We start from the raw sequence: 27,830 nt of genomic DNA, 5'->3' as shown, positions 1-27,830 counted from the left end.
AGACAAAACACAGTGCAGTTTCTTGAAACCCTTTTGGATAGCTGAAAGGCAGTGGGTGTTTGACTCCACCAGGGCTGCCCTTTGTTACCAGTTCTGTTAATAACCTTTATGGACAAAATTTTCGGTGACCTTAGGATCATGTCTTTGCTTTTCACAGATGATGTGGTCCTATTGGCTTCATTGGGCTGTAACCTGCAGCATGCACTGGGGCGGTTTGTAGCTGAGTGTGAAGTGGCGCTGATGAGGATTAACACTTCTAAGTCTGAGGTCATGATTCTCATCTGGAAAATGGTGGATTGCCCCATCCAGGTTGGGGATGAATTTGAGTTTCCTTCGCTGAGAGTCCAGGCTCAGCTTTAGAGATGGGATTAAAAGCTCAGACATTCCAGAGAGGCTAAAAGTGGAGCTGCTGCTCCTCCACATTGAATGGAGCCAGTTGAGGTTGTGCGGGAATCTATCTAGGATGCCTCCTGCACACATCTACATCCAACTGGAAGGAGAACCTGGAAGAGACCCAGGAAACCCTGGATTGATTATATCTCTCAGCCGGCCTGAGAATGCCTTGGTATTCCCCTGGAGAAGCTGGAAGAAGTGGCTGATGAGAGGGAGGGGGCAGGTATCCCTGTTTAGACTGTTGCCCCTGTGCCCTGGTTCTGGATAAAATGCAGAAGATGGATGGATGATCAATTTTTTTATACCAGTTTTTCTTGAATGCAGTTTTTCTCATGCATTGGCATATTTCATGTCAACAGTAAACACCACGAGACAGGACAGCGCACGCATCGCGGGTGACGTCAGTGTGCACACCGTGTCTGAAGAGGATGTACGGAAGTGTTTCAGAAAGGTGAACGCACGCAAAGCTACTGGTCCTGACGGAATCCCCGGTCGTGTCCTCAAATCATGCGCGGCTCAGCTGGCTGGAGTGTTCACGAGCATCTACAACCTCTCCCTCTCCACTTCTGGAGTCCCGGCCTGCTTCAAAACGGCCACCATCGTCCCTGTACCAAAATCCTCCACCATCACATCCCTGAACGACTGGCGACCAGTAGCCCTGACCCCCATCGTGAGCAAATGCTTTGAGAGGCTGGTCAGGAATTTCATCTGCTCTGCGCTACCGGACTCACTGGACCCTCTACAATTCGCATACCGTCACAACAGGTCCACTGATGACGCCATTGCCCTGACACTACATACCGCCCTCTCCCACCTGGAGAAGAGAGATACGTATGTGAGAATGCTGTTCGTAGATTACAGCTCAGCATTCAATACCATCGTTCCCTCAAGGCTGGACAGGAAACTGCTAGATCTAGGATTGAGCAGCTCTCTTTGCAGCTGGATCCTCGATTTCCTGTCCAACAGACGCCAGATGGTTAGATTGGGAAACATCACGTCATCCACCGTCACAATGAACATTGGTGCTCCACAGGGGTGTGTACTGAGCCCTCTCCTGTACTCACTCTACACCTACGACTGCACGGCCACTAACAGCTCCAACATCATCGTGAAATATGCAGACGACACAACAGTGGTGGGTCTCATCACCAATGGGGATGAGACGGCATACAGGGAGGAGGTCAGCGCCCTGACACATTGGTGCCAGGAGAACCATCTCACCCTAAATGTGGCTAAGACCAAAGAGATGATAGTGGACTTCCGGAGATGTGGAGAAGCACATACCCCCATCACCATTAACGGCGCTGCTGTGGAGAGAGTGAGTAGTTTCCGTTTCCTGGGTGTACATTTAGCGGAGGATCTCACATGGTCAGTTCACATTGACAAAGCAGTGAAGAAGGCGCAGCAGCGCCTCTTCTTTCTCAGGAGACTGAAGAGATTCGGCATGAGCCCCCGCATCCTCAGGACCTTCTACCACTGCGCCATTGAGAGCATCCTCACAGGATGCATCACCACCTGGTACGGCAACAGCACCACCTACAACCGCCTAGCTCTGCAGAGAGTAGTGCGGTGTTCGGAAAAGATAACTGGAGGTTTGCTCCCCTCCCTCCAGGACATCTACAAGAAGCGGTGTCTGAGGAAAGCGAGGAGGATCATTAAAGACTCCAGTCACCCTGGTCATTATCTGTTTACCCTGCTTCCGTCAGGCAGGAGGTATCGCAGTATTCGGTCCCGTACCAGCAGGCTAAGGGACAGCTTTTTTCATCAGGCAATCAGAATGATGAACACTAACCACTGACACTTCGCAGAAGGAATGGAAGAGAAAAAGGGAGGAGAAAGGAAAAGAGAGGAAAGGAAAGGAAAGGGAAGGAAAGGAAGGGAAGAAAGAAGGAAAGGAAAAAAAAAAAAACCCCACTGCCACTTTATCGACTCCATGTCAATTATGCACTTCATATTGCACATAACTGCTCTTTGCACAACATTCATGCGTCTAATATTATATTATATATGTATATCTTGTACTTATCTTTTTTTTTATCTTTCTTTTTATATATATATATATAGATTTTGCACACCACTATTGCTTGTGAAGCTAGCACACAAGAATTTCACTCATATGTACTGTACCAGTAACATGATGTGACAATAAAGATTTGAAACTTGAAACTATAACAACATTTCTCAAAACAATTCATGCACATAGCACAACATGATGGTTTAGCTGCAAAAACCCAAAACTCACCCAAAATAATTAACTCATATCTCAAAAGCAAATAATTACACCAATGAATTAGTCAGTGGCACTAAAATGAAAAGTTCAATCTGCATCTTTTTAACCATGTGAGTCAAAAAGTCACACAGCACTGTATAACACAAAAACAGTAAAATGGCAATTCACCTGAGCACCCGGAGGAAACACCACAACAATGGGGAGAACTTGCAAACTCCACACCCATGGAGCCATGGCAGTGACTTGAGCACTGCTCCCTGAGGTGTAAGACAGCAGTGCTAACCCCCACACCACCCCCTTCGATGGCTTTATTAACTGTTCTGGATGTGCTGGCTGACATGATGATCATCTACATGTAGTTTTGGGTGTAAAATTATTACATTGGGAAACTATATAATCCTTTTTGACCAACAAGACTAAAGCAACTAAAAATTATGCCAAATGCTGACAGTTGTACAAGGTAATTTGCATAAATCATTTGCACTTTCTGCAAAGCAATGAGAAATTATATTATGCTCTGCACAAATGACATGGACGTTTTGCAAATGTTAGTTGTAATTGTAATTTGAGAAATGTCCCAAAGCAACTGAAAAAAACTAAGTAAAAAAAGTAGGAGTAGGCTGTTGTTTGTAAATTGTGGGTAAATCCATGCAGTTACCTGGCTCAGTGGAACCTTGATTTAGTTCGATTCAGAAATGCGTGTAAAATGTATTTAACCAGGCATATGATACTAAAGTTTTTTTCCACTATGATAAAATGATTTACACAGCTAACAGCGCGGCATCTGTCTCCCATAAATAACGAAACCAGAAAGGAACGAAGCCAACGTACATTCCCGCGTCACAGCAACACAAGAGCGTCTGTAGCAACGGTGAATAATCCTGTTGCTGGGTTTGCACATTTTCCTTCACTGCTGGACCAGAACAATCTTTCTAAACATAACCCGCAGGTAATTTATATAACATTAACGGTTACCTCCGTCTTGGTGTTTTTTAGCCTAATTTTTCAGCAACAGGCGTGTTCTGTGAACACTCCACTGGCTATTGTAGGATTTTTCAGCAGTATTTCTGCAATTGTACTTTGGAAAGTGGTGATGTGAGTGGAAATAGTAGTACTACTTATCCAATACATATACATGTATCCACTGATTAGTAATGCACACCGGTTCACCCTTCCAGAATTAATTTGATGTTAGCAGAAAATGTTTAGTCCTTTCAACCGATGAGTACGCAATTAACAATACTGATAAAATGAAGTATTTAGCAACTATAATGATTAGCCTAACTTGATCCGTTTATTTTTTTCTTTGTAGAAGTGTCACTACTGTATTTAGTAAAGGTACGTGATGTCCAGCAGAAAACAGCTGGTGGAGTTTCTGCGCGAATGGGACCGCGGCGGCGCGGCGGCGCGGAGCCACATGCTAGAGGTGTTCGTGGGCCGCAGTCTGGGGGAGACCGGCCCGGAGCTGGAGCTGCGCTTCGCCCAAGCGGCCAGTCTGTTTCTGGCCAGACTCACGGCGTGGGTTAGGCTGCAGTATCCTTTAACGGCGGCGGGTTGCTGACACCGTCTACGTCTGCGGGGAAAATCGCCGCTATTACGATCTGGACCTTAAAGTTAACTACTCAGTTTCTACACATGCATTTTGTGTAACGCACTATTATCTTACAGGTGTGTAAATAACCATGAAAGACATAAAGAAACGACGACAATAACTATTTTCTGTAAACTGTAATTTACGTCTTTTTGTTATTTTTTATTATTCGCAGTTTTATATACGTTTTGCAAAAGATCATGGTCATGAAGACAGAAAACAGATAATGAAAGCCAGCGTCACTAAAAGAATGCCAGATAAAATTTAATAGAACGTAAAACTGAACACGCAAAAAGACGGAATATTTCTATGAATATGGCCGCCCAGATATTAAGATTGAAACTTCTGTTTCAAGACCATAATAACTGGCATAAAATGCTGTAAATTACATCCCTTTACAGGAATTTCTCAGCTATATGTTTGGGACATACTTGGGGCTGCAGCTTAGAGCTGTGTCTGTGTTTCTTTCAGCTTCGAACAGGTGATTAAAATCGTAACGTTTGTAAAAATGCTTCTTTTCAAAGCTGAAATCATTTTAATGTTGCTTTAATCTTTATTCTTTTTCCCCCCCAACAGTCACCGTTACCTCACTGAGTTTCTTGAAGTGGGAGGGGTTCTTACTCTGTTGGAAATCTTAAATCAGAAACAGATAAAAGATGAGGATAAGACAGAAGCCCTCCGTCTATTGCAGATCATTTCCAACGCGGGTCGGAAGTACAAAGAGTTCATTTGTGAAAACTTCGGTACTAACCCATGATCATTTTTTCGAAAGTCTTTCAAAAACCGCTAAAAGGTGTCACGAATCACTTCCATATAGTATTTTTCTTACCCGAATCCCAACAGACAGCATTTCTATTATGTAGTGATATTTCTTCACTCAACTGTGTACTGTACTTTGTTATTAGGGGTGGGGACACATGTTAATAATTTAGATACAAAAGTGGTGGGGTTGTTTAATCCAAATTAAACTGGAGTGGAGGGGGGGGGGGGGGGGGGGGGTTACACACCTTTGTTCGCCCCAGCCCTCACTCCCCAAGTTCCATGTGATTTGCAGGAGTCCGAGCCATCGTGGAATGTCTGGCCAAGTCCACATCTGTGGACACCAAGGAGACAGCCAGTGTCCTGCTGGAGTCCCTGGCTCATGGCAACTATAAATACCAGAAGCAGGTCTACAAAGGGCTAGTGGCCTTGCTGCAGTGCACTTCCCCTACGGCTCAGCAACTTGCTCTGCAGAACCTCCGCACTGCACATGTAGGCTCACTGTTGATTGAGTCTGAAGATCCAACTTTTCCATTTTTGCTGAATGTCTGTATCTGATTATTCTTTTTTTCCCTGGTCATTTTTCACAGAAAATTGTGAATTCTGCTCATCCTAAAATTATAGAGCCTTTGTTGAATATGCTGAAGTCATTAAACCTTGAAGTCCAATATGAAGGTAAGTTAACTAAAATAATTATAGGGAATTTTATGAAAAATTAAATGTATCAGCGCATAAGTTTTATCGGACATGACAGGAAATTATAGTATAAAGTGATGTCACACTGCTGTACAGATAACTGTACAATAGCAAGTCACATAGAATTGTACTGTTATGTTTAAATTCTTACCATCCTTCGATTTTATTTTACTTCAGTCCAATTTAGCTTAGAAAGTGTATAGACATTTAATAATGTGTTTTTTTTACTGATCATTTATAGTTTCAACAGTATATCTCTATTGCTGTCATATATCATTGTAATTGATTGACTTATTGTTGAAGAATGAGCAGTGTTTCTAGTAGTATCTGTTGATTTATGTTTTGTTATCTTTGATGTAACTAAACCCATAGCAGATACGTTATGCATATAACTAAATTCTGCCTGTGAGTAGCTAGTTAGATAATTATTGTGTTTTCACCTTTGTATGTCTTTGATTCTTTCAGCTATAGAATTAATCAGAGATTTAATGGCATATGATGAAGTTAAACCAGCTCTTCTGAAGGGTCTGGTCGCTTTGTTGAAACCAGTGAAAAAAGAACCACAGCAATATCAAATCCTTAAAGGTCTTTATTTTTGCCTATTTTCTTCATACAACTGTACTTATAGAAAATGGATACACATAATTCATGTAAATAGATTATGCAGTTTTTGGTGTTTAACTACAGTAAGTGTTGACCAGTATGTACAATTTACCATATTACTTAATATTGAACCCTGATTTTATACCTATTAATTAGCCTGAAAATATTTTTTTATACGATTCGTTAAAATATATACAATAGTTGAGCTTTACTGGCTGATATTAAATCATTTCAAATATTTATTTATTGTTGTTATATATAATTTTTTGTTAAATATAAGGTTATCAGTTTTGCTATAGTAATGAGGTCTGTTGCACCACTTGGTTATATGTACTGATAAATGTATGAGCACTTTAAAATAGGGGTGTAGAAACCAGGGGGGTGGGGGGTACGTGTACCCCCTCCCCCAACCGATATTTAAGTTGAGTTTATGCCCCCCCCTCAAAAGATATATATTTACATTTAAATTAAGTTATGCCCTCTCTCCCAATATCAAACTCTCTCCTACGCCATTGACTGTAAAATCTGTTTTCTTTACCGCTGTTGTATGTCTCTCCCTTCACCATTCTGCAGTCACCTGTCACTTCTGTGCAAACAGCAAGCCTTCTTCCTATTGCAAAATCACTATGTTTGCTGCAGTCTTTTTGCTTTGACATGAAAGCCTTATTATCTTTATTTGTGTACTGCCATGTGTCATGCATGTTGCAAGGTCCCTCAGGGGTCTCCAGCATGGTACGAAGCATGAGGAGCTTTCTTAGATGCAACCATCTCTGAAAACTTGGCACAAAATTATATAAATTGATGTTTTTATTTTCTCCTATGCAATACAGTGATTTTAGCAATTATACTTGTGTTTTATTGGGATGATTTTTTTTTTAGATCCTGAAAGAATCAACATGACGGCATCGTTGCCTGTTTTTATTCAACAAGCAGCTGCAGCAAAAGCTATAAGGTAAATCACATACAGCACTCTTACTTTGTTTCTTATGTGCTAGTTTGCATAAAACCATTCAGTAACACTTCACATTAAGTGCACCTTTATAATGCATTTATAATGCACTCATAGACCAGTAATAAACAGAATGTAAGTAAACCTTATTATGAAGATGCAATTAATGTTTTGTGAATGCATTATAAATGTATTATGAAAGTACACTTAATGTAAATTGTTAGGAATGTTTGTTATTAATGTATATTAAAACTGTATTGCCTTGATCATGTTGTATGACAGGTTAAGGTATATTTACATGCTTCTTATTGATGTTCATGAATACATTATGAAGCTGCATTCAAACTTCTATGAGTGCATTATAAATGCATTGTGAAAGTGCACTTAATATAAAGTACTACCAACCATTGCTGCTTTAGTCACTCTTTGCAGAACAGGAGCCTGATTGAATTAGAAATTGTGATGATTAAGAAATTACCCAGTTAATGAAAGGTAAGTAATAAATTGACTGTTTAAATATCACTGCGCAGGATGCTGTCGCAGGGCAGCAGTCAGCTGTCACATGATCTGCTTCACCATGATGTAATGCATCATCTGCTGTATGCCATGGGTAACAGGGAGCATGCTGATTCCCAGAAGCAGGCCTGCCTGGCTCTGAAGGTATCACCTTCTTACCATCTGCATCCTTAAAGCTAACTGGATTGGATTGTCTGTGTCTGCGGCATAATTTTGTAGTAATTCTTTGCTCTGTGCTGTTGAAGTGCTATATAAAATATGTTTTCTTTTTCATTTTTAACTGTAGCAATTTGTCCACACTCACCCAGTCCTGGAGGGGCATGTACAAGCAGCAATGGGGGTCACGTTGTTTGACTTGTTCATGGTGAGTGTATTCTGTAAGTTAAGATTGATTAGATCTATACGAAAGTAGAATGACAAGTTGCATTGTATGTATAGTGCCTTCCGCAATTATTGGCACCCCTTGTAAAGATTTGTAAAAAAAAATGGGAAAAATCCAACCTTTTCAAATAAATTTATTCAAAGAAAACCAAATCCTTCATCAAGAAATAATTATTTTCAACAAAAACATGTGCCACAAATATTGGCACCCCAGCATTTGCTTTGTACAGCCTCCCTTTGCCAGTATCACAGCATTGAATCTTCTCCTATAACATGTTATAAGGTTGGAGAATACAAAGCAGGGCATCTGAGTAATTCACCAACACTGATCCTTGGGGATTTTTTGCTTCTCTTACGATCCTCCTCACTGATTGTGGGGTAAAATAAACTTGGGTCCTTGGGCAGGTTTGTCACAGTTCCAGTTGTTGTCCACTTCTTTATTATTGCCCTAACAGTATAAATTGTAGCTATTTTTTTCAATACCCATTCCCTGAATTACTAAGGTCAGCACACTTCTCCCTCATTTGGTTTGTGTGTTCTCTTATCTTTCCCATGTTTATGGATGACTAGGGGAATTTGGGCTCTGTGTCACCTTATATTTGTACCTCAGTTGATCATGGATGGACGGACATGCTATTGAAAAACCTGAAAATGTAAAATTGATGTGTATATATAATGTTTTTTAAGCATTGATTTTGCATTTATACACAATTTTGTAAATGTGCATTGTTTAAACAATTAAATCTGTTTTAGAATAATCCTGAGGCTTTGTACATGAAGATGAATGACATTCAAGCAGATATATTGGTGTCAAACAAAACAAACATTTCTGAAGGTAAGAAGGTTGTGGGTTCCACACTTAACCTTGTGGTGACATTCCTTAATATCATTAGTTTAGTTTGCTGCATCTGTAGTAAGTAAATCCTGCAATTTAATTTCAATTCTTTAAAAAAATAGAAATTAACCTCCGAGATGGTATACCTGTCAAAGCAAGGTGTACCCAGCAGTAGGGATCGTAGGGCTGAGATATACAGCATATACATGGCGGATATGTGGATGTAGGCCTGTGGAGCCTGTGGACTCATGACTGGACCTACCTTTTCAGGGGTCCTAGGCAAGCTTTTGCTGGGAGTCCCCCCTAGCAACACAGGTAACATGGGGACCCAAGGCGAATGTGAATTCTCCCTATAGCTAGAATTGGCCATATATTTGTGTGCACGTAAACATTTGAATTTGATGCATACAAACGCTCCTCTACTTACGAACTTTCAACTTACAAACTTTCAGACATACGAACAAAGAGGACTTTAAGTCCAAATTGTGTTCATTGGGCTCCCGTTTCCTGTCCGCAACATCATTTTTTTTTTCTTGCACGCCAATTCTGCCTAGTATGACTTCTGGCCGCTACTCCCGCCATGCAGCAGTGTAGCGTGCGGACTCCCAGCATCCTAGTTCCTAGTACTTGCGTATACCCTTAAAATGATGTTGAATAACGACTTACGAACATTTCAAGTTGTGAATGGCTTTTCGGAATGTATCTCATCTTCATAAGTAAAGGAGTGTCTGTACAGTATGTTTGTTTTTTGTTTTTAATTTTGTGTAATTATTCTTGTAACATAACCTATGTAAGAGAGGCTGTGTGCTGGTATGCTTCTTGGGGTGGGGCATAAAATTATTGCTATATTCTAAGCAAACAAAGGGTTGGTGTATGGCTCGGTGAGTTACAATGCTGTGCCTGTGATTGGAAGGTCAGTGGTTCAAATCCTGGAGTCAGCTGGGTGATTTCACTGTTGGGCCCTTGAACAAGGCCCTGAATCCCCAATTGTTCCAGGGATTTTCTGACCCTGCCTTCTAAAAAATAAACAAACAAATAAAATGCCTCATTCTCGATAAAAGCATTTGCTAAATAACATAAATGGAAACAAAAATTCCAGGGGGGCGGAATAATCAGAGCAGGCTTGGATTTCTGTCAAAAATTGTTTAGCTAATTGTCATGTGTTGAGGTAAAGAGTTGAGTAATTGTTTCCATATTTTCATCAATGTTTGAAAATTGTATAAATTGTTGGAAGTGATTACTAATTCTGTTTGTTGTTCCTTTCAGTTCTTGAAGAGTGTGCATGCTGACAGAACTCCCTTATGTGTTGCATGCATTGAAGTACTTGTCAGTAAATACACAACTGACACTTTGAAGGTCTGTCTTTCTAATCCTGGCATTACTTATATAAAGTATAAAGGAGATGTGTCACTCAATCCGCATCGCTAACTGCTTATTCCAGCCCACCCAACACAAACAAAAGACACAAACACACAGAGAGTGCAGAAGTGGTTAAGACACCCCCCCCCCCCCCCCCAGGAGACATGAGGCAACACTGTTACGCATTAAGCCACTGTATCTCTCAGAAGGATGCTGTTCGTAGGTATTGTAAGGTGATTTACAGACATCTTGAATTTGAAAACTCCTCTTGGATCTTTATGACCAGGCCCAAATACAATCAGTCTTTCTTCATCCATGCCTATGGTTCTGGGCATCATTCCTACCAGAGGAAACTTCACATTCTCCCTGGTGAAACTCAATTGAAGGATTACAAATGCAATGCATTTCCCTGCCTTTCTTTTTAATTAGAATCTAATACTGGTTATAGTTTATCATCTGACTTTTATAAAACATTTTATTTGGACCCCAGAAATAAGTAATTTAACTACTGATATTATTCAAATAACAACAATCCTGCTGCGCTTATAGTGACCTAAAGTATAAAAGATGTCCAGGCACTGGGGAAAATGCAATTATTCTCCATAACATAATATCATGTTCATTAAACATTCATGTGAGGACAACATTAAATCAGAAAATAAAGCATACCCACACACTATTAAAATATTAGCAATTTATTTACAGTCAAAACATTGTCTGGCATATTAAATTAACACCATTTTACAAGTTTTCATTTGTTCCTTTGGATTAAATATTCAGACAATTAAAACAAGGGTGCTTAAATGTCCAGAATAGGTACATCTGAATTGTACATTAAAAGCTGACAAGCCTGGGATTTTGACAGTCACTTTCCACTCTATTCATCAGGCAATCCAACGTTACAATTGTAGTATGTTATCTAAAGAGCAGACTAAAATCAGTTTAGAAAACTGGTTTTTAAAAATATCAACTGGTATTAAAGTATGATACCCTTTCACACAATGAAGCTGATGTGTTTTAGCTCCATTATTAACTTTGAAAATGAAGTCAAATTACTTACAAAAGAATCACAAAACTTTGTGTTTGTGACATTCAGTCAGCTACTGAAATTTATTATCTGCTTTCCCCCCACAAATACTTTAATATTAAACTCCATGAGTCTGATAACTTATTTAAATAACTTACTCTAATGGTATGAAAAATATCAATATACTACAATGGTATGGAAATGAACAACTGTGAACAATTCTTGTTCACATATTTGTATCGAATGTCTTCTTAAGACATTGACATAAATACATGCACATCACTGGAAAAAACAACCTCTTCCCTTACGTATGACCAGATGTTGGTGTAATCGGGTGGGGTCTCAAAAATCATTACTTGCCCTGTATACAACTGTATGCATGCATATACTGTATAATCTTGAGGTAACAGAAAGACTTCTGAACAAAAAAGTAAACAGTAATTTTTGGAAGCACTCATCTCACATGATGCAGTTTTGACCTTTGACCCTATACTTATAACCATGACCACTTATGTGTATAGCTGTAATTCTGCAAAAAAAAAAAAGAATGAAGTTTCAGGTCTTAGAAATCCATGCAATTTGACCAGTAACATCCTTGTAAAGCAGTGTGCATCTTCCTTTAAAGTTCATGACTTACGTCCTGCACAATTCACTAAACATGGCTTTTAGATTATTTTAGGTGTTAAAAAGTTCAAACATGTCAGGATCGATGTTATTCAGTTTCTAAAGTGCTTTTTAGAGTGATGTTATGTGAGGTGTATAAAGCAAATGTGCTGGACGGATATCCTCAGGTGAAGTTTGTAAATCGTCCCTGTCGTATCTCCTCCTTCTGCATATGCTCGTAACATGACTGCAAAAAAGAACAAAGTCATATTTGCATTATGTCTCTGTGTATCTTACTCTGCATTGCTTACAGTTTACATTGTGTGCCATCAAAGAAATATATTATCATGATTACATCAATGGTTATAACTGTGGAGTTTGATTGATGCCGTCAGTAAATTAATTTATCTTAAGGAATGCGAATTAATACTGTCATTTGTGTATGGAAGCTTTTGCATTTCATCTAAAATTCAAAAGTGCTGCCACTTAAAAAAGTTATACCTGTTAAAAATGTTAATTCTAATAAATCAGGCTAAGGCATTATTATACAGGCTCAGTTACCAGTGAGTGCATACACATTCAATTAAAAAAATATTAAATGCAAGTGTCCATTGGATAAGGGAAAGGCCCAAAATGAACTAAAGCTGTATTTCAGTGTTTATGTTCTGACCATTGATTTCCACTTATAAACTAGAATATGACAGAATTAGGACTATGCATTAACTTTATTGTCTATTAACACAATTAATTTAAACAGCTTGGCATTCATTAACAATAAGCCAAGCTGCGTAACATCGATGAAATGGTACTAAGGACATTGAAAATCAAAATTTTTAAATGAACCATAACTGAATTAACCATGTGCTTCAGTGTATTCAATGTAGAAGAAGTATATGAAATAAAGAATAGAGCTGACTTGGTGTCTACTTTGTCTCCATTGTACATGCACTAATAGCTGGTAGCTAATCCTTTGATGTGTTAAAGATGCAACCACTTAGCTATACCTCAAAAGCCGTCAACAGGAAGTCAACCATTCCTCCCTGCATTTGTGGGGTCATCATATCACGAATGAAATGCAGCTCTGACCCCAGGTGCTGAATCCTGTAACAGGTGCGAGTTTAAACTATCTGAGATTTTTGTAAAATCACAAAGAAAATCTGACAAAACCCATACATTATAGGTCTATATAAGGTTCATCTACATTAGCAGTAACACATTGATTAGATATGTTTTCGCTCAGGAATAGGAATTTGTCTGTTAATTGTTACCTTGCTCTAGAAATAACATAGATCAGCAGAGGTAGGAGGTCATCCAAGGGCAGTTTGTATTCCCTGCATAGTATCCGGTTCACTGTTCTCTCAATTTCATCCACAGTGTGAAAAAGGTTGTCTAGTTTCTCTTGAGGGTCTGCTGTTGTACTTTAACAGGAATCAAAAGACATTGAAAAATGCATTACAAGATGTACAGTATATATAGTGTACATTGAAGACAAAGTTATGTTCAAAAGTATTGACACCGAAAATGATAACTCTATTCCCGTATAGGGTGGAAGTAAAACATCATTTGTTCATCAAACATCATCATTAATTAAGTCAACAAATAAAGTAACCGACAGGAATGTGGGTTTAAGCAGAAATATGACAGACCCATCACCATGGGCTTGAAAGCAGGTTTTTCCATCACTACTTCAAAAAAAGCATGTTGCAAAACTGCAGAACATCTCCAGACTATGCAACCGTAGCAATCCAATTTACCTGATCTTCTGGACGCATTCAATAGCAGAGAGGAAGCACTGATCGTGGACAAGTGAATACCTCTAAAAGGACAGCAAAAGAAAGATCCTGCTCAGTGTCAGGAGTTCAGACTGATTATGAATGTACAGTAATTACATATGATTACGAATGTAATTACATATGTACATATATGAATTTATGCATAAAGAGAAAACAGTAAAACAATTTTTCTTAAACACTTGTAGAATTTAAGATAAAGACATGTAACACATTATAAAACTCAATAAAAAAAATTAAAAAGAAGAGAGCACAATATATTTTGGTGTATCTATAGGTATAAATACCTATATACAGGAACATGGCAATTTCTTGTCCTAATAGTGCAAATGTGTAATTATTTTATGTTGTCTACCAATTACATCAATCCCTGGCTTTATATGCCTATAACATCCATCCATTCATTTTCTATAACCTCTTGTGCTACTCAGGGTCGCAGGGAATCTGGAGCCTATCCTAAAGCCTATGGGCACAGTGCAGGGAATAACCCGAGATGGGGCACCAAGCCTTCACAGGGCAGGGAATAACCCGGGATGGGGCGCCAAGCCTTCACAGTGCAGGGAATAACCCGAGATGGGGTGCCAAGCCTTCACAGGGCAGGGAATAACCTGGGGGGGGGGGCGCCAAGCCTTCACAGGGCAGGGAATAACCTGGGAGGGGGCGCCAAGCCTTCACAGGGCAGGGAATAACCCAGGATGGGGCACCAAGCCTTTACAGTGCAGGGAATAACTCGAGATGGGGCGCCAAGCCTTCACAGGGCAGGGAATAACCTGGGAGGGGGCGCCAAGCCTTCACAGGGCAGGGAATAACCCAGGATGGGGCACCAAGCCTTCACAGTGCAGGGAATAACCCGAGATGGGGCGCCAAGCCTTCACAGGGCAGGGAATAACCCGAAATGGGGCACCAAGCCTTCACAGGGCAGGGAATAACCCGAAATGGGGCACCAAGCGTTCACAGGGCACACACACTCAATTCACACACAGACATGCACACCTAGCGGCAATTTGGCAATTGTAGTTCACCTTAGCATGATTTTGGACTGTGAGGGGAAGTTCCCGGAGGAAACCGCACAACAACACAGGGAGAACATGCAAACTCCACACACATGGAGCCATATACCTATACCTTAATGTATAAACTGTACAGTTCTTTGGCCACATTTTAGGTTGCAAATGCACTGGGGCCGGCGATGACTGTGGGGAGCTCAGTTTATTTACCTGATTTGAAGTCAGATGTAGATCCTTCAGTGGCCATAAGTGTCTATAGAAAAGAGGTTTGTGAATATGGGTGAGTACAATAATTTAGCTTTATAGCACACTATATGGACTATTGGGATGCACCTCTTAATCATTGAATTCAATTGAATCATTGGCACGGGTGTATAAAATCAAGCATCTAGACTTGCAGTCAGGTTTACAAACATTTGTGAAAGAATGGATTGTTCTGAAGAGCTGAAGAACTTCCTCTGGCATTAACCCCAGCACAAAAACTGTGCGCTGGGAGCTTCATGGGATGGGCTTCCATGGCCAAGCAGCTGCATGCAAGCCTCACATCCCTCCATGGAAATGGCCGTCTATCTGCCATAGCCAGGTGTTAGGTGGGCGTCCCCTTGTTCTGGTCCAGTGACTTGGCCGTAGTGCTGTAACTGATGCTCCCTCACAAAGCAGGTAATGTGCCTCATTCGGGACTCCCTGAGCAACTGCTCGTTCAACACAAAGTCAAGCCAGCGGCACCCAAGGATTCTCCGAGGAGACACAGTACCAATGGTGTCCAGTTTTCCTCTCAGGTCATAGGATAACATCCATGTCTCACAGCCATATAGCAAGACAGGGAGAACCAGGACTACAAAGACTGGGACCTTCATCCTCTTACAAAGATATTGGGAACAATACCCATGTTTTGTAAAACTGACCTTGCTTCAAGTGCCCTCCAGAATAAAGACATCAATTTCTCTGTGCATTATGGTGTAGTAGAATGGCTGAGGGCAGAGGATGAAATCACAGCTATATTTTAAGGAACCAAGGATCCAGAAAATTGAGGTTCCAGAGTTCATCTCCAGATTCCAACATCGACAAGTAACAGCAAGATACCCGTACAGCCCGCCTGCGCTCATATGATCCGTAAACTAACTTTACTACATGTTTTGGATTCCATCAGTCTGGAGACTGGCGCCAGACCAGTGCTGGCGCCAGAAGAACTCTGATGGCCAAGATTTACACGGATGGTGTCCGGATGATGGTAAAGGTTGTCAAGGTTGTCATTGACGACGGTACAAATTGCCGACGGGTATGGGGTGGCGACAGTAAAAGTTGTCGAGCAGCAGCACACCACAGAAAACAAAAGACACGACATCTGTGATTTCATCTGTGATATATTAATCATTATTTTTAGAGTCTTTTTTTTTGGGGGGGGGGGGCAAGCAGTCATTTGAGGGGTGCTAGACCCCCCCCCCCCCGTGACACTGACATTGAGATGAACAAGCAGACAAGAGCAGTGTCACAGCTGACACTAATCTCATTGGTCAGCACAGTCTCACGGTACCATCTAACTGGAAATAGAACACCGATCCCAGAGCGCCACAAGCTGTCATGCAGTTTTCCAGTCTGATGAGCTAAAGGAGAACAAGGTCTGAGTGTTCCACTCTAACTACGACTCTACAAGAAACAACGTACAGCAGATGCTAGAGTGTCTCAGAGGAAATGAGGATGGCCTGGTTCCCCCTTCCTTAGCTAAGCTCCTGAAAATATGAACAGGTAGCTGTCAATACGTAAAACTGACCTACGTAATTCCAGATTAGGCAAAAAAATCCAAGATACATAGAGTTTACAGAAGCACTAACACAAAATGCCTGTATGTAAATTTTACACTTTGTGTTTTATTTAATAAGTTCTTTAGTACATATGACCAGGACATTTTTGGCTTATGCATTTTTTTTTGCTGTAAGACATCTACAGTAGAATAGTATGGGAAGGTAACTGACTTATGTAAAATTTGATTTAAATAAAGGTTTGTGGAATGGGTTACATATTTCAGTGTATTACTACCTGTTCTGTCCTCTTAGATCTGTCCTGTTCTGACTGCTAGATCTCATGTAAGGATAGCAATACTGACCGTTGGACATCAAGAAACTCCATGAGCTTCGTATCGGACAGCAAGTTCAGGTGCAGGATGCCCTGCCTGTAGCACGCATTGTCCTCTGCATGATACAACATGTACAGCATGGACAGGTCAGGGTAGAACTCTGGCAAGATGACGGGCAGCACCAGAGAGCAGAAGTCCATCTCAGTCTCGCTATAAACAATGGCATGTCATTTCATCATTAGTCTACAGAGCACAACTAGCGCATTTCATTAAATTCTTGACCTGACCTAATATTTAGCTAAAGAGAAACTGGCCTGTATCTCAGAGTTAATACGGCTTTAATAAGATTTAATAAAATCATAAAAAGGCAGAGGTAGCCCAGCCCTTTTCAGGGCCCTAAGCATAATTTGATTGACCTAGTTGTCATTTGTCATTTTCCTTCCCATTCTGACAAGCTGATCAGATATGGGCCCCGCAGGCTGCTGGGCCCTTAGCAGCCACTCAGTTCACTCATGCCTTGGGCCGGCCCTGTACAAAGGCTTGCTCAAACTCAATTACCAAGCCATATCAGTTTTCAAGGCATGCACTGGTATGTAAATTAATACCCGTTTAGGGCTGTACACTGCTGTAGCAAATTAAGTTATTTTCAAATACACCATACAATCAGACCAGAAGCAGTGTGCCAGGGGTATGTGTCTGGATTACATATTACATAAAGTATTTCAGAAAAGATGAGCCTCTTTTTTGTGTATAACACACCATTATAGACGTTTTAATATGCTGTATACTTTTGTCGTATTTTTGGCCTGTTACTAATAATTTTGCCTTTTATGTAAACATTTGAGTAAGATTTAAAAAAGAAATAAACAGATTTTCAATTTACCTTGATTCTACAGGTTCAGAGCTTTTGTTAAAAAGCTGAGGAACATAATCCCTAAAACACAAAAGAGGAAATTAAAAGAGAAATATTATAAACATTTTCATTGTTATTATTTCATTTCAAATAATATATTTTTATTTTAAAATGGCATTAACCCTTTAAGCACATTGCAGAATATTTAACAGATAAATATGGTCCCTTGTGTGGATATGTATCATACTAGAATTAGGAGTATAAGACTCACATAATGATCTCCTGGATCTTCTCCGCGTGGTATTTGACCTCCTTCTGGGCCATCTCCAGCAAATGCTTGTTGGCCCCAGGGCCAGAGTAGGCTGCCCGGAAGACCAGGGTTTGTGTTTGAAGCAGTTTCCCCAACGGGTGTCTGAGAGATTGTAGGGACTGGGAAGAAAAAAGAAACTTTCATAAAAATGAATCAATGATTTGCTTTCAAGTCAGCCGTTAGAATGATTTAGAAGATTGTGTAGCAATATCTGAAATGTAATAATATTTTATTTTAAAAATTAAATCATATGCAAACTTTTGAACAGTAATGTGTTGATGTCGATAGATGTACGCATGTAAATTGTTACCTTTTCCAAATACTGCTGAAGTTGATCTTTACTCTGCTGTAGTCTCAGTTCCTTTAAGAATTCAGCGTTTGTCACAGCTTCCCTGCTTAAAGTGACATGAGATTAACGCCTCAGTGAAACCGACGTACTGCCAGTATTTAGCCAACATCCTGTCCTGGATTGCCCTCTCCCAGTTGCTCACCAATTCAAAACATATCATTGGCTAATGATAAAGGTGGCCCCCCTCTGTATAGGCAGTGATGGCCAAATGGTCAGGAAAATGTGCTTGTGATCAAAAGGTTGCTGGTTCAAATCCCCAACCAGGAAGGTAGCACTGAGGTTCCCTAAGCAAGGTACTGCTCCCTGGACTCTAAATAATAGCTGCCCACTGCTATGTCACTTATGGACGTATTTCATTGTGGTGTGTCACCAATGACAATTTTTCACTTATGGGTCCTCCTATGCCCCCTCCCTTAAAAAAATCCTACATTGATACTAGGGGTGTAAATCACAGCTTCCCTCGCGATACGATACAATATCGATTCCTTAAACCAACAGTTCGATTTTTTTCGATACCTCAGAAATTCCCACGATACGATATGATACGATTCGATTCGATTCAGTTCGATACTGGGGACAGTAGTTGAAATGATGAAATTTTACACAATCCTTTACATTTCTGTCACGCTACGCCGGTGAGTGGGCGGGTAAAGAGGATCACAGAGTCGGAGGTTCGGGGAAACGGGACTTTAATGACGACCAGGGCAGACAGGAAGGGACGACACGTAACAATACAATGACTAACCTAGGGATCACTCACTATGACAAGGACTAAATACACTAAACAAGCTGAGGAAAACGAGCAACAGGTGAGATCCGTCAGGGAAGAACACGGGTTAACGAGGGGGGCGTGGCATACATGAGGGTTGGACGGAGCCGGGTGTGACAATTTCAATGGATTTAAAAAGGCAAATATAATTAGCATTTTATCATATTTTATTGGGAACTGTAAACAAAATCTAGTGTAGTCAAGTATGTCCCTTAAATCAAGCAAAATAAAGTGCAATAAGGTAAAAATAAAAACTTTGGATGGATGTAGATTAACATGGTGACTAATTTTTATTTTGAATCAAGTCTTCTCCAGATTAATACAAGAATGTAACAAAAAGTATAAAAGTATGTCCATAACCGTCATGACCTGCTCCTATGACCCTCTCGTGTGCTACGCCCCTCATTAACTTCGTGTGCAATCCCGATTGTTCCCAGCTGTTTCTTATTGTTTCGTATAGTCCTGTGTATTTAAGTCCACGTCAGAGTCTGTCACCCAGGTCTGTCACTGAAGTTTTCCCCGTATTGAGTGCTGTGCTTGCAATAACCCCCAACACCCGTGCCAATGGCCTGAACAACAATAACAAGCAAAATAGAGTGCAATAAAGACAAATAAAAAACATTGCATTGACAGACATGTAGAATGAGGAAGATCAACATGACTGACTTCTGCAGTGAAACAAGTATGTCAGTATTCTTCTTTGAGAGGTTTTTTAAAAAAGTCAAATTAAATGGTCAACGTGTTCAGGAGATTGTGTGCTCTGAGCGTAGCGTCCTATGTCAACTGCCGTACTAAACACACGCTCTGAAAGTACACTAGCTTGTCAGCTACTTATAATTGACCAAGTCAAAATGATCTACCTACTATAAAAATGCAAAACATATATTTATATATACAAATATTGAGTATTATTTAATATAATTTATTATTATTACTATTATTGTTATTATTAATTTCCCTTTGGGATAAATAAAGTATTTTTGAATTGAACTGGGATTTTAGTTCCTTCACCTTTCTATTTCTATTTATTAAGATGATCTTTCTATTCATCTTATCGTTTGCCTTTGAATCGATATATCGATACAAATCGATGTATTGTTACACCCCTAATTGATACCGTGTACAGGAGAGAGGCACTTACCGACTACAGGAATGGTGCTCATCGCTCTGAGAGTCCCCCCCCAGTCCCTCAGAGCCCACCTTTCGCAGGGACCTGCTGCTCTCCGTGTGGAATCCCAGGAAAGCCTCCTCCATTTTCTCAGTGCAATCGGAGCGCAGATACTCTATGAAGGGGGTAAAGACACCTGGCCATTGCCCCAGAACAAGGAAATCTTGTCCTAGCTGTCTGGGAGAAAATATCCAAAAGGGCCCTTTGTTTCTCGCCATGATCAAGAGGAGATGGGTTAACAGCCGAGGGAAACATTTTAAGAAACAACAGGGATCCAGCAGCTACTAAAATAACATCAATTTGAATTTTGAATTAATTAATTTGTTTCATTTGTGTTTACCGGTGGCTGCAAGGATTGCATAGAGTAACTGACTGTTACTGTGCATATGACAGTAAATTCTTGAATCCCGAATCCTGAATATGAAGGCTATTTGGGAATTCTGAGTACATTTATCCTGGGCAGGTGCTCCAGTATCCTTCCACAGTCCACAGACATGTCTTGAAATCGCCCATAGGGTGTCAGTGCATATCAGTGTGTGTCCTGTGCTGAATTTCATCCAAGATGTGCCCGCGCTTGCTGGGAGAGTTTCTAGGCTTACCCCGTACTGGATAATCAGTATGGATATTGGATAGATGGTATAAAAAATATACATTCAGCATTTGCCTGTATATATGTCTGATTTACCATTCTGATAGGTTCCCACTGGAGAGGTGATGCATTAATTAAGAATACAGATTACACAACTTACAGATGAGTGGCTGCATAGGACATCTCAGTATTGTTAGATGTGTTCATAACGCCATTTGCTTGCAGTCCGTTCCCAAACGTGCTGCTGAAAGTCCCTTCAATTGTAATGCCATCTGGAAAAGTCATCTTTCCCTAAGGACAAGGACACGCAGAGCATTATTAACTATTTGGGCTTCACTTCACCATTTAAAACAGCGTTTGCCTATCCGATCCTTGGAAGCCCACAGACAGTCCACGTGTTTTGCTCGCTCCCAGCTGGGAGAAAAAATGTAGACTGTCTGGAAGGATGCTCAGGGGGAGCAAAAAGATGGACCGGCTGTGGCTCCCCGAGGATCGGATTGGGAAAAACTAATTTAGAGTAATAAATAGTGCCGAAAGACAGAATACTTCCTGTCAAATATAGAATCATAGACAGATGACAGTGTCATAGAAGAGTGAAAATTGAGTTGCTGAAGCTTGTTCCATTAAAGGTTATTTTTAAATAATAGGAAAGGAACTTTGTCCTGAGTTAAACATTCTTAGCATTCCTCTGCATAGACATTCTGAGTTCAGGTTCTCATTATTTTGGCTACTATACCAGTCAGAAGAAATTGCACTGACGCTGGAAGGGAGGCAGTTGTTGGAACAAATTTGACTGGAGTTTAAGTCACAAAGAGATGGCTCAACTTGAGCATAACAGTCATTCACCAGCTAGAGGTGCACTCCCTATGGCATCTACGAGCTTGTGTGCTGGTATCCTATATCAAAGGATCTTCACAGCTGTGTTACAGCTGGCAATCCAGATGCTGTATCCTGATAAATACGCCATCCTATAAAATATCATTTTTAATGTTCTTCCTCCTGTTTTCTCTGTCACTTGCAGGAATCCGTGACAAATTACATGTAGCTTAATTACTATGACCAAAAACATTTTTTAAGCATTTTCTAACCTTAGATTAGCTGTGCAACATCACAACAGAACATTATTTTTAACAGTTACATTTATTTTATTTAGCAGAAGCTTTTGTCTAAAGTGATTTACAGTAATTGTATTTCAACTACTTACTCACCTTCCACAAATCCCCAAACGACCTTTAGCTAAACTGCTTCTACAATTAACATTGGGCTCTCAATTTATTAATAAAACTTTTAAAAGTCTGATTCATTGTCTGATTCTTCCTGTCCTGATAAATAAATAAGAAAAAATAAATATGATTAAATTTGAAAATCCACGTGAGCCTCTGTCCCTCGGAGGATCAGAACCTACCTGCATCACACTACACTTCAGTTTCAATGAATAATACATAAGAATACTGTGTAATTTACTTGACAGCTTAGAGAGAGATGGATATGGATAAAGAGTCTCACCTTTCCTCGTAGCTGTAAGTCCTCAGTAAACTCTCCTTCATAAAGTGAGTTATCCTCAGACAGCAAGACACCTTTACCCTTGCAAAAATATACAAAAATAATATTGAAAAATGTACAAAAAGAGCACAGGAATAATGCACAGCTTTTCCTTATTAGTTATTAAAAAGTGTGTGTTTTAGGTTCATAGCATTTAAACTTCATAATAATGTAACAACAACATTTCGCTTTATCCAGACATTAACTTTAGGCAAATTTCATTTTTACTCCAGGCCATTATTAATGTATCGTGTAAATATAAAACAAAGTGTTGACATTTTGAAGTGAATCCCACGTAAGGCACATGCTCACTATTAGCTTGCCCCCCTGGAAGTTGCCTTCATAGCAGAGTCCTGACTGCGTCACCATGATACCTCTGCCTTCCCTTTGGTCATCCTTCCACATGCCGATGTAGCGGTCGCCGCTAGCAGGAGGAATAAAACAAATCAATAAACAAATAAAGGAAATGTACTGATAGCTATTTAACATTATCTATCTATCTATCTATCTATCTATCTATCTATCTATCTATCCGCCCGTCCGTCCGCCCGTCCATCCGTCCGTCCATCCAACATTTATGCATACTCCACCTGTTAATTTATGTTTACTTTTGCACAATATTCTCTTTGTGTACAGTGTACTGTTGCACTACATGTACTGTCTTTTCACGTTTTCATTGTTTTGCACTATATTTTCGCATCTGAGCACTTCATGTGCATACATCTTGCTGTATGTAAAAAAAATCAACAAAGTATTATCCTACCTTATCTTTTATCTAAAATTACAATAACAGCCATTTAGTCCTCACACAATATCACTTTCTGTATATTTTACCGTGAATGTGAAATATAAAAGCAAATGTCTTGCTATTACAAAATGAAGATGCAAACTTGGTTACCTGTCTGCAGTCTCCATGATGCCATAGCCATGTTTCCTGTCATTCTCCCAGTGCCCCACATATCGGATCAAGCTGCTCTCCCCCCGGTTGCTTTCCAAAATTCCAAATCCATGCCGAAGGTCCCCCTTGAAGTAGCCCCTGTATATGGTGTTGGTGCTGTACCTTCAAAAGATCATGAGATTAAGCTAAACAGAGAAGACATTAAGCAAAGATGGAGAGCAGACCTTCTGCTTCTTAAATACTAGATTGATGTGCTATCTTGTACATAAACCACGATGAGATGGTATTAATGAAAGGCTGCACTATGCACACATTCCTCACTGGGGGACATTGACGATGATGAGTCTCTTTACTGCATGGAGTCACTTACTCACACATTCCGTATCTCTGCTTTTTCCCCTCGATCCAGTGGCATTTGTAACAGTTGTATCCTTCAGCCTGGGAAACTAAATATACTCCAAACCTGTAAGGGTACAGAAGGAGATCCTCAACTTTGGAGAGCTCTGCCATCCATCACTCATAGCTGCTAATCCAGTAAAGTGCTGTGATGAGCCTAGAGTCTCAGGAACCACAGAGTCAGCGGGGGGTGTGTGGCTCTGTGGGTTAAGCCTCAGCACTTGCGATTAGAAGGTCACTGGTTCAAATCCCATGGCTGACGGAATGATTTCATTATTGGGCCTCTGAGGAAGGTCCTTTACCCTAATGCCTAAATACTCTACAGGCTTTATTTTGTTACTTGCCTTGTCCTGAATATATTAGGTTATAGCTTATAGCCTACAGGGTAACTGGTTTAAATCCTGTTGGAGGCAGTGTGGTATCAGTATTGGGCCTCAGAGTAAGGCCCTTAACATTAATTGTTCTAGGAACTGGATTACCATACTTTATCAATAAAAAAATCTTCTGAATAAGTAAATGTAAAACAACAGAGGGAATCCCCTGGATGTCGGTGTACTGGAGGGCATAAAATGGCCTCAATGGGCAAAAACTGCTTGTTCTTAGGCTATAGTAGGAAAGTTACTGGACGATACTGAAGCAAACCAGTGCAAACATGACTGATCATCCAAACTCTACACACGTTCAGCTGGAATCTATGCCATAACCCGAGAGGTGTGGTCACAATGGTAAAATACAGAGGATATTAAAAAGTCTAACTCAATCAACTACAGAGTGCTGGTTATGGATCTGGTAAAGATCTGAGACACCAAGATGGCATCATAAGAAAATTAAACATTAAACAGAGAGCATTCTGGACATCTGGTTTTCTTTTTTGGATGCAAATTTAAACATTTTAATTGAAACTGAAATTGAAACAACATACACTTGTCCAGAGAAAGCAGATGATTATTTATACAAATAAAATCCAAATTAACATTATAGAATAGTAAACATAACCTATAAATAGCCTAACCCATATAGAATCATCTATAACGTTATTGCATAGTAAAAGCTAACCAATTAACTTTAAGCGCATTAGAAATATATCCAGATAGACATATACTGTGCTCAGATTGCAGTGTATGAGTGTATGGTTCTTACCCGTGTTCAAGGCCATTTATGAAATCTCCAGTATAATTGCGTTCATCTTCCCATTTTAGTGTCCCTCTATAATGAAACAGACATTGACAATGTTATAAGTGATTATACACTCGACGGCTACCTTATGAGGTACAACTGCCCCCCATTTGTCTACAGAACAGCCAGAATTCTATGAGGCAAGGATTCAACCACATTTTTGCAGTTGCAGAATTCCTGTTGGTTTAAACATGCTTGGCCATTCCCCGCTTTCACATATTAACTTATCATAGCTCAAGTACAAGCCTCTGCTGGACAACTTTTATCACTGCCAACCCCCCCCCTCCTGCCCCTGATCTACCCTCATGCCCCCCTGAGAAAATCTTGGACCGAGCCGTCTGATACTTTCTGCTGCTGAAACTTCCATGGTATAAAAAATTAATTAAGCAGTCCGTATTTTGATCTATACTAAAATGTAAGATATTATATGTGGAGATAGCTTTTCTGTAGCTTCTGTAGCATGCAGATATGAGCCCATAGAGTGTTTTGTCGGGAGGGTCATGTTAAGAATCTGCCAAAACTCACTTGCCGTGTGGTTTCCCTTGTTTCCAGTCACCTTCATAGATGGCGTTTTTCAGTCTTCCCTCGTTTTTAAACGTGTAAGTAGTAAATCGGCAATTGGGTGGGTTAGCTGGCCGTTGTCCCTTGTTCCCTTTTCCCCACAGGGGAAAGTCTCGCTTCTTGGCCAAACACTGGCGGACAGCCTGATTGAGCTTCCAGTACCACATCACCTTGAATCAATACCACCAGGCAGAAATCATGAATAAGCCTATCCTACAGTACATTCAAACATCCAGCTAAGATGATCATTGCGGTATATTTACTTGTGCCACCTTGACTTACTCTCACTCTGTCTTGATCAATTCCAAATCAAAGCCGCCCCCCCCCCCCCTGCCTCCGCCCCCCCACCTCATGGGCTACCTCTGACAGCACATTAGCAGCTTTACTTGAGGTGGTCCTCAAGGTCGCTAAGCTGAGCAGTCAGTTCATAAGCAGCACAAGTACATGCCGTATTTCCTAATTAAGTATTAATTTTGTAACATCTGGAGAAAGCACAAAGTTTACTGCTTATTGCAATGTGAAAATTATTAATCCCCGCCAAGAAACAGTATTCAAGGGGTCCATAGTCCTGGATTACATATTTTATCATGCATTTTAATTTGAGCATCCTTGGTTTTCCAGCTGCGTGTTTCTGTTGAAGCTAGAGTCAGAAGATTTTTGCTGGTTAGCAGAACATGCTGCTTTGGTATCTCCTAAACAAGGAGCATGTTTATTTCATATTTAGTGTAGTGACTGTTTGCGGCTAACAAAGAAACATGCAGCGTAAGTGACAGTAAACACCACCACTGTTCCTATCTTGCCACCCAATGACTAAAGCACAACAAAAAGCCAAGGATCTGACAGATTTTGTATTATCCTCGTGCCAATCCATTTGAAATGTTTTTATAATAATTATATAGGTTAATAGTTATGTTAATTTTATAACTCTTACACTGAGAATGTGTAACTGATGGATGACTTTGCAAGTCATGGTGGAATAGTCGAATGATCAAAGTAATCAGAATTACCTTTGATATCATTCATGACCTCTGACCCATGACCATTAATCCAAAAGGTATTCTCTACAATGTATGACAGAATAGTCAAACTGAAGGCTGTTTACTTATGAGAAACTACTTTTCAATGAGATCATATTACCCGATTATGCGGTTCCAGGGTGTGGAAGATCAGCTGGTCCTCAGGAGTGATGACCTTCAAAGACTTGCTACAAAATACAATAAACAATAAAAAACTCAGAGCATAAATGAAATCATTATATTGTCACCAATTATTACTTAAAACAAATGGTATTTTAACAAATTTTAATTTCAATAACTAGAGACAATGGACATCTATAAGTCTATATGGTTAAAAAAAAACACACATTGCCATAACAGACTGGAATTCCTTCATATTATCTGTAATTGTTAATCAGGGAAGTGCAGTCGGTTAAAGTCTCAGCTATACACAGTAAAAATGGAAAATAACTTGCCTACTGTGTGTCTCACCCACCTTTCTGAAATATCCATATCTATTGGTTCAATCCACAGTGTAGACAGATCGTAGTAGCGAACATCAGATCCCTAAAATGCATTAAAAGAGAGAGATGAGAGGTTAACAAATGCACCTGTGCCTCTGAGAGCAAGTTATTAGTGTTAGTGTCACAGAGAAGATCTTTGTGTCTTTTTGGGTTTAACAGCTACTCAAAAAAGATGTGATAAAGTTACAATATTTTATTCTTCCTGTCAGTAAAGACATTCTTTTTGCAGTTTCTCTTTCGCATTTTTCATTTTCATTTTTCTTTAAGCGTCATACTGAAGAAGGGAGCAGGATCAGACAGGTATCAACAGGAAGACAGGATTGTCTGCTACGCAGCCCTATGACATATCCTGATGTCATCATGTTTGACAAACTGGAGCAGATTAACTATTATGAGAAATGCGTGGGTATCAGACTAATAGCGATTTGTAGAAAAAATCAGAGTAACAGACACTCCTGATAAAGCTGTAGGAACCTACCTAGTGCATTTCTTTGAATCCCAGCTACCTGAAAGTGACGTTAAGGCTACCTGTACTTAAACTTTGCAGTATTGCCAATATAGCATTGCAAGTTTGTACCTAAAGCAGTAATGCTGAATATCGTCGCAAGATGTGTATTTTGTAAACGTGAATAAAGATCATAGTGTTAATGATATAATGCTGGAAAAGCATTGCATCGATGTGCAGCCTTGTGAGGAAGAAGTCTGACCTGTAGGTGGATCAGAGCATCATTGCAAAGAAGAATACGATCGTGACCGAACCGTCCTGCTGATAAGGAGATGGGAGCATTTTTACTGTCCTCCTGTAAACGACGTTCCGGGGTACATAAAATATCCTGGTAAAAAAATAAACATGAAATAAAAATTAAAATACAGATATGGCAGATGAA

General features: G+C 40.0%; 2 protein-coding genes across 10 annotated transcripts in view; one reads left to right on the top strand and one right to left on the bottom strand.

The window, feature by feature from the left end:
* Positions 1–459: 459 nt before the first annotated feature.
* Positions 460–10,923, top strand: mutyh (mutY DNA glycosylase). 7 transcript variants are annotated; one of them, XM_023807472.2, is made up of 13 exons: positions 3,465–3,572; positions 3,936–4,156; positions 4,627–4,695; positions 4,791–4,957; positions 5,269–5,465; positions 5,564–5,648; positions 6,135–6,254; positions 7,152–7,224; positions 7,752–7,881; positions 8,024–8,101; positions 8,872–8,953; positions 9,224–9,268; positions 10,220–10,923. In XM_023807472.2, exons 2-13 carry the CDS (start codon positions 3,969–3,971, stop codon positions 10,240–10,242), a joined length of 1,257 nt encoding a protein of 418 aa, XP_023663240.2. In that variant the 5' UTR covers positions 3,465–3,572; positions 3,936–3,968; the 3' UTR covers positions 10,243–10,923. The 7 variants fall into 7 exon arrangements, 6 of the variants coding, with proteins under 6 accessions (XP_072567834.1, XP_023663240.2, XP_023663241.2 ...); XR_002837715.2 differs by having other exon boundaries at positions 8,872–9,268; XM_023807473.2 differs by lacking the exon at positions 9,224–9,268.
* A 68-nt stretch (positions 10,924–10,991) lies between these two features.
* LOC111841603 (ALS2 C-terminal-like protein) overlaps positions 10,992–27,830 on the bottom strand; it is a 41,336-nt gene continuing 24,497 nt past the window's right edge. For 2 of the 3 annotated variants that reach the window (XM_072711732.1, XM_023807462.2), the window contains 20 exons: positions 27,651–27,776; positions 26,916–26,986; positions 26,562–26,628; positions 25,389–25,594; positions 24,828–24,893; positions 23,662–23,754; positions 23,292–23,453; positions 22,706–22,817; positions 22,358–22,435; positions 21,012–21,142; positions 20,236–20,439; positions 18,287–18,371; positions 17,938–18,095; positions 17,697–17,747; positions 16,844–17,023; positions 14,950–14,992; positions 13,697–13,758; positions 13,211–13,360; positions 12,947–13,043; positions 10,992–12,189 (listed from right to left, as the gene is read on the bottom strand). In XM_072711732.1, the coding sequence (XP_072567833.1) occupies positions 12,127–12,189; positions 12,947–13,043; positions 13,211–13,360; positions 13,697–13,758; positions 14,950–14,992; positions 16,844–17,023; positions 17,697–17,747; positions 17,938–18,095; positions 18,287–18,371; positions 20,236–20,439; positions 21,012–21,142; positions 22,358–22,435; positions 22,706–22,817; positions 23,292–23,453; positions 23,662–23,754; positions 24,828–24,893; positions 25,389–25,594; positions 26,562–26,628; positions 26,916–26,986; positions 27,651–27,776 (2,205 nt within the window). In that variant the 3' untranslated portion in view covers positions 10,992–12,126. The remainder of the gene's footprint in view (positions 12,190–12,946; positions 13,044–13,210; positions 13,361–13,696; positions 13,759–14,949; positions 14,993–16,843; positions 17,024–17,696; positions 17,748–17,937; positions 18,096–18,286; positions 18,372–20,235; positions 20,440–21,011; positions 21,143–22,357; positions 22,436–22,705; positions 22,818–23,291; positions 23,454–23,661; positions 23,755–24,827; positions 24,894–25,388; positions 25,595–26,561; positions 26,629–26,915; positions 26,987–27,650; positions 27,777–27,830) is intronic. The other variant, XM_023807464.2, reaches the window with a different exon arrangement.

Source organism: Paramormyrops kingsleyae, chromosome 1, assembly GCF_048594095.1.
Source record: "Paramormyrops kingsleyae isolate MSU_618 chromosome 1, PKINGS_0.4, whole genome shotgun sequence".
NCBI lineage: Eukaryota > Metazoa > Chordata > Actinopteri > Osteoglossiformes > Mormyridae > Paramormyrops > Paramormyrops kingsleyae.
The sequence above is the reverse complement of the archived record's forward strand: the minus strand, read 5'-3'. Positions and strand labels throughout refer to the sequence as shown.